The sequence below is a fragment of the Aptenodytes patagonicus genome, chromosome 3, assembly GCF_965638725.1.
Source record: "Aptenodytes patagonicus chromosome 3, bAptPat1.pri.cur, whole genome shotgun sequence".
Taxonomy (NCBI): Eukaryota; Metazoa; Chordata; class Aves; order Sphenisciformes; family Spheniscidae; genus Aptenodytes; species Aptenodytes patagonicus.
The window spans coordinates 39,503,961-39,510,991 of NC_134951.1; the positions used below are offsets into that span (position 1 = coordinate 39,503,961).

The 7,031-nt window shown below is 36.7% G+C and overlaps 1 protein-coding gene across 2 annotated transcripts in view; it reads left to right on the forward strand.

The window, feature by feature from the left end:
* Window positions 1-3,793, forward strand: part of TTK (TTK protein kinase) — a 40,950-nt gene extending 37,157 nt beyond the window's left edge. For both annotated transcript variants that reach the window (XM_076335449.1, XM_076335451.1), the window contains exons 19-22: window positions 967-1,143; window positions 1,879-1,969; window positions 2,238-2,335; window positions 3,553-3,793. In XM_076335449.1, coding sequence (XP_076191564.1) covers window positions 967-1,143; window positions 1,879-1,969; window positions 2,238-2,335; window positions 3,553-3,642 — 456 coding nt within the window. In that variant the 3' untranslated portion in view covers window positions 3,643-3,793. The remainder of the gene's footprint in view (window positions 1-966; window positions 1,144-1,878; window positions 1,970-2,237; window positions 2,336-3,552) is intronic.
* Window positions 3,794-7,031: the final 3,238 nt, after the last annotated feature.

The following is a 7,031-nucleotide window of genomic DNA, read 5'->3' on the forward strand; positions in this document are numbered from 1 at the left end:
ATGGAATGTGAATGATGAGGAAAGTACTGAAGGAAAGCAATTTCACATTGGCAGTCAAACTTCAGTTAAGGGGTACATAGTTTTGTGGAAAGGTATTAAAAATAATAATCCATATTCATATGTATGTGCATATACACACTAAAGATTGTGACTTTTTAACAGTTGAATGGAAGTATTATGATGTAGTGGAACACAATCTTGTCTTTCTAAACACAGAATAGAATGTTTTATAGATGGATTTCTTTTGTTAAGGCTGATACTTTTTACCTTTAAAAGTTTTACCTTTACATTTTTAAAAATTGCATGCAAAGTGCAGACTTGTTCTGGAGCTCACTCATCTAAGCAAAAATCTAACCATTGTGCTGGGAGTCAGGCGCTCTGTGTGCCTCTTTCCCCACCTCCCCCCTCTCCCCTACTCCCCCAACCTAAGGTGCTTTTCTTAAAGTGTTTCAGCTTCAACAGGAGAAGTGGAAACTCCTCCTGTAAGGAACAGCCCAGGTGTGGTGGTTGAAATCTGGATCTGAATCCTTTAAACCCAGAGGAACTGAACTATGGCTTCCCACTTTGGGGACATAGCTGTGATGTCTCACTGGTTTCTGGATTGAATTAATTTAGTATGCTTTTATTTGTATTTACTCATAAATCCGATACTAGAATCCTGCTGCTCAACTTATTGAGGACTACCTTTAATTTTATTTTAAGTTAGTTGTTCAAGTAATTTGATTTTCAAAGATAATTAATAAAAGTAGCTTTCTTACGGAATATTACTGAATGAAGCCACATCACTGTCTTAGTAGATAATGGCATGCTGTCTTGGTGATTTTGTGTGATAGTTACTAAGATCTGTTATCCAATGTAAAATAGATATACTGTTAAATGAAATGACTGTACAATTATATGATAAATTGACTGAAGGGACAGTTCCTCAAATAAGGAGTAATCTTAATTGCTTTGTTTTTATATTAGATAAGTCCCAAAAGTGATGTGTGGTCTTTGGGATGCATTTTGTACTGTATGACATATGGAAGGACTCCATTTCAACATATAACAAATCCAATTAATAAAATGCATGCTATCGTTGATCCTAGTTATGAAATAGAATTTCCAGATATTGCTGAGAAGGATCTTCAAGATGTGCTAAAGGTAATTGTTGCTTAAGATTCATCTTGATTCAAATAATGGCAACTTCTTTATTTAAAGCATATTTTCTTAAACTGAATGAGTTGTACTTGAGAAACTTTTTTCACAAATAAATGCTCACTGCTACTTGTAGTAACAGGCCTTATTCCAAAAGAAGACTTAATGAAGCTAGAGCTACCTCATATAGTTTCCATAGTAAAAGTCTATTTTCAGCTTAGTAGCAAATAAACAAGTAAATACTGAAAGCAGTCTGGCATAACTCCTTTGGCTGAAAAACCCAAAGTAAATACAGTAACTTCTGTACTCGCCATCCCTTTTCCTCACCCTGCATATTTGTCTGCTTTTGAAACTTGGCCTATGCTTTTACTCAAGCCCTAACTGTGTTGTTCAGCAGGTAACAAACTGAAATCCAGAAACACTTATCCCCCTTAACTTTCACATTTCAGTGTCATTTTGTGTCATTCAGAGTAAAAGAATGTTGTAGATTCTGGTCTTCGCCTCTTCAGACGTTGTTGCTTGAGTAAAACAGGATGCCAAACTTCACTCTGAAGATAATTGCTAATGAAGGCCGTTAGGTTAATCTGCTACTGTATTTTGCATTGAGTCTTTCTGAGTATGTAGTTTGGCAGTAAGAAGTTCTGACGTGCATCTATAGGGTCTTTTAAATATCCTCACTGTTAATTCTTAGGAAAATTCTTAATTTATAGGCAAAGCATTCTTCTTTTTTTTCATTTGCAGCGCTGTTTAATAAGAAATCCTAAACAAAGAATATCTGTTTCCGAGTTGCTGATACATCCCTATGTTCAAATTCAAAGTCATTGTCAAACAGGTACACTTATTTTAAAATACATTTTTATTAAATAGTATTTATAATTCTGTTTAAGAAAACAAAATGCTTTACTCTTACATGTACTTTCCACTTGCTGGCGTAACAATCTATTTTGCTTGGTGCCTATGTATGTTTCAGAAAAGACTTTGGTATTTTAATTCTTAAACTCTTCATTTCAAAACTGACTTTTTGTATACCTCTTGCAAACTGCACTGGTAATTTATACATAGTTGTATACAACTTTAGCATAATTCTAAATTAACTGCAGGTGTTCCAAATGCAAAAGGAACAACAGAGGAAATGAAACGTATCCTTGGCCAGCTTGTTGGTTTGAATTCTCCCAACTCTATTTCTAGAGCTGCTAGGGTAAGTAAATGTTCTTTTCTGTTTTCTTTGGTAGCACATGTTCATGCAAACAAAGGTTAGAATGTTTGGCAGTGAAAGCTGAAAGGATACATATATCAAAGCTTTAACCACAGCTGGAAAAACATTACACATTGTAGTGCTTTTGTTTGCAAGTGTGCAGAATCTCTCCACATCCTTCTGAATGGGAAGGGTTGAAAGGATGATGGTAATCTTGATTTTTAGCTTTTTCTTTCCTTTCCACCTCCCAGTATATCTGTATTGCTTTATTTCCAAATCCCCCACTGCCCCAGCATCTCCTCTCTAAAACAGTCCTTACTGTGCTGCTTTGCTTTTAAGCTGCCCAAAAACTGTAGTAGGTCTTCTAATTTAAGAACCATCATTATGGAAAAATGATCTAAATCGATCTGTCAAGTGTGCAAGCTTTTGGACGGCAACTGTTCCTACTTCCTGGAAGTTGCTGAACTGTTAATGCATCACTATGTGTAAATTAGTCCCTGTATGTTGAGGTATTATGATTCCAGCCTCTCGGTTTACTGACTGAAAGAGAAGCTTGGTAACTCTTCGCCAGCTCGGTTCTTTCCACCTGTCTCTCAGAAGAGGTGATGATGGTCAAATATATAATAAGTTGAGATGGAATGCTAAGCTGCTTTCATGGGGAAGAAAGCAAATTCAGTATGCATAAAGTAAATCTCAATAAGTTTATTTACATTTACACTCCTAGTTATACCTGATTTTTTTTTTAAATATGGGGGTGAACAAGAGATTATCCTTTTAACAATATTGTGATGTGGCTATGTTTGTGGCCGCTGATTTTCCTCTCTCATATAAAGCTTGCTCACCCTGAGTATGCAAATACCCCGCTCTTCCGTACTGGTGTTTCCACATCAGAGGCAATTAATGGAGTAAACTTGATCTTAAATCTTGGTAATTAGTTTGTTCTCTGCCAACTTGTGAAGCTCTATACCTTTGCTCATGCTGCTAAGTCAGTGTATGTGGTTTCTTTTAGGTGCTACATTGCATTACAACTGGTACAACTATGCTGTCTTAAGTGTATCTTTATTTTCTGATTTGAGAGAGAAATTTTAGTATGGAATTTGGAATATTTCAGTATGTGATGACTTAATTCAAGTGCTAAAGTTTGTTATAAGGATATAGTTTGAATTCATGTGCAATACAACTGTGTTCACCTCAATACCTGTGTTTTTATTAACTTTCAGACTTTATATGAACAGTGCAACAGTGGTAAAAGTCTTGATGTATCAGCGTTTGCAAAACTTGGGAGTCAAAAATCATGGACAACAAAATGATGTACTATTGTTCAGGATGCAACAGAGATGTCTGGTCTGTTCAAAAAATATTTTGTGCTGCTAGCTTTTAAAAGGACACTCAGCATAAAGTTCACATTTTAAAATGTTCTTTGTGTCTTCTGATAATGCTTGCAGATCATTAAAAAGAATTTAATTGAATGCTTTTCACTGTGGGCTGTTTCACTCTTTGCATGCCACTTGAATTAACAATGAAAATTGCTGGTTGGTGATGATGGTCTTTGTTACTTACAAAGAACTACAGCGTTTGGAGTACAAAAACTTGTATGAGAATCTTTAAGCTCTTTTATCCCCCTGAAGCTAAAACAAAAAAAGTTCCTAAAATGCCAATTGGTGTACATGGAAAAACATGCAAATATCTCTTGAAATATCTCCTATGACATGAACACAGAGTATTACGCTGTTCTGTCCTTTGCCAACAAATACCTCTTGTGTCCAGTTTTGATTATGACTAAGGAAATAAGCACTCTGTTGATATAAGTGATCAGTTACAATACTGGTAGATACATGTAAATGTCACCCGGTTTTTGAGCTGTTCTTGTGGTTAAGTGACATGGTGGAAGCATCAGTACTGTTCTGAAGAGTTATATGAATAAAATGGCTTTTGTTCTACTAAAAATGCTACTATAAATCCAATATGCTTTTCAAATTTCAAAATAATAGAAAACCCATGAAGATTCATGATGTTCAGAAATCACTAATTTGGATTTTTAAAAGCATTAATACTAAGAACTCTTTAAAATGCACTGAATGAAGCAGGACTGTTTTTTACACGATTGTTAGTGGATTGATCAGGTTTTGGTTTAACTGAGTTACATTTTTGGTGCAAGTGTATGAATTATAAATTTACTTAAATCATTGAAAGATGTTAAAATAATATCTAATAGTTTTAAATTGGAAAAAAAAAATCTTGCTTTGTTTCATGACAACTGCCATGCTGTCCTTGGATACCTTCTAAAACATGGAGCTTGCCAGCTCTCTATCTTGATCAAGCATTTTGAATTAGTCTGTTTTGCCTTTCCTTCATAATAGCCCTGCATATAAAGATCCCAACTTCATTATTAAAGTGTCTCTTTCCTTGTTTACCTGCATGAATTGAGAGTATGCCATACTCCCTGATCAGTGATGGAAAAAGTTGAAGGTCAGCACTAGGGAAGTGTTCCTTGACAATTTCTGCATGTTAGATTACTGAGTTCATGTTTTCTTAGCTTCAGAAGAGCATTGAAATATTTTAAAGTCTCTGTGGTAGTTTTTGTATTTTGTGTTTAAGTTTGGATAACTCATATTGGGAAAAGATGCCGTAATGTAATGCTTCACAAAGGCCTAAGTTGAGGGAGGTTTGTCTTTCATTGTAAGCATATTTAAATATTCACTTCCCCCCCTTATGAGTACTTTTTCTTCAGATTGCCTGGATTCACAGGATTTGTTTTCTTTTTCATCTTGGAACGTTAGGTTTCACTGATGTCTTACTACCAGTTGATTTCTGTAGCTTTCATTTCCATGACTCTCGAAAGATTTAGAGGATCAAAAATCTGAATGGCATGGTGCTGCTGGTTACCTGTTAACCTGAACCTGTAACAGTACTGTGAAATCTCCATAAAGCCTCTGAAGAAGGGAGGTAGTCTAGTTTAAACTGCCAGGTTTTACGACCTGACAGAAGTATGACTTATGCATCCAAGTACTGGAGAGCAAATCAAGTGCCTGGGAACTCTTTCTGCCTCTGTGGTGGAAGTGCACGTTCATAGCACTTCTGTCATCTGCATGCCATCTGGCAGGTCGATTAGGTCAGCTGTCTCTGGTGGTGGGAAACTGGTCATTCTTGCTGCTGGAGGCTTACTTAAGCCAATACATCTTGCTGCCTTGGGAAGCTGAGGCTGGAGTCCAGAGAATTTTTACATATGACTTTGAGCATCGCCAAATACTGGGTAGTTGTTTTTGATGTTCTGAGGATGTGGGTATTGTTCTTGAAAACTTTCAGTTTGACCCTATAAAAGGAGAGTTCCCACTGCCTTTGCCATGTGTATTATCAGGGCTGAGATACCTTTATCTTTTCTTTGTTTAGATAAGCATATCTTACCCCTATAGGAGTAGGCATATTGTACTGCATGCTCTATTCTACTTTCCCTTAGTGTTTATGGGGGATCATTCTTTACTGACAACTTCAGTTAAAGAAAATGTGTTACCTTTTATCCCTGGAAGACGCAGCTATTTCTGCAGTGATCCAGATGCAGACTGGCAGCTGTACTTCGCATGATTCTTCAGCTCACAATGTAACTTTTTTCCATGCTTGCACACTGAGCAGAAGTAGCTTTACTGGTATCACTCGGAGCACTGTCATAATGTCTTGATCTGAAGTTACTAGCAAAGAAAAGAGATAGCGGGTTGTAAATACTTATCTTAAGAGCAATATTGGAGGAAAGACCTTATTTCAATATGTTCTTGCTATCTTTCCTGACATTGATTTATCAGTTTTTTGATGACTTTATAGCCCTATAAGAACTGAAGAATGAGAGGAAAGAATAGCACACACTTTGATTTCAAATGGTACATGAAACTCGAAGTATTGTATTTTTTCCCCAAACTTCAGTAGCTTTGATTTTTAAATGAGGTTTTCAGAGCTTACTAATATAATAAAAGCTCCCCTTGATAGGCGGGAAACTTTGTTCTTAACTCTCTCATATTCAAAGCAGCAAAACAATCCTTCAAATAACTAATTAAAAAAGTTCTTTAATGAAGAACGGTGTTTCTGTAATTTTACCAGGCTTCTGCTTAATGTGTCTGTGTTTCAAAACTCTCAGCCCTCACCGCCTTCATATGCCAGTTAGGACTATCCTGCTGTGACAGAGCAAGTGCTTGTAAAAGAGCATTAATTATTCTGGGGTGTGGTGATCCTGTGTCTGTTCAACACCTGCCCTCCTTTGTTTCTGGTTAACAGTGATTCTCTGGATTACACAGGGAGAGTGATTAGGAGCGGGAACTACTCCTGATACCATCCCTTCTCCCCTCAGCCTGGCCTGGGAGGAGGGCTGAAGCAGGGGGCAGAGAATGTGTGCTCACCCCAGTGATGGGGCACATGCAGGAACAGCATGTCTCTCTTTTAAGGGCAAACTCGGAATGATAAACTTAACTTTATTGTTGATCTAATTGTTATTATATGAAACAGATTGTGGAGCCTTAATTAGGCATCTGCGGGGACAGGGGCAGCTATCCCATATTTCTAGAGAAAAAGTTAGACTTGTTCCCTGTAACAGTCCTATTCTTTCTGATTTTTTTTTTTAATCCCAGACCCTAGTACTCCTGCAGAAGTTCAGTGGTATTTCAAGCATAATGAGTACATATGCTAATTGTACTCTGCTTGTCTGTTATATAAA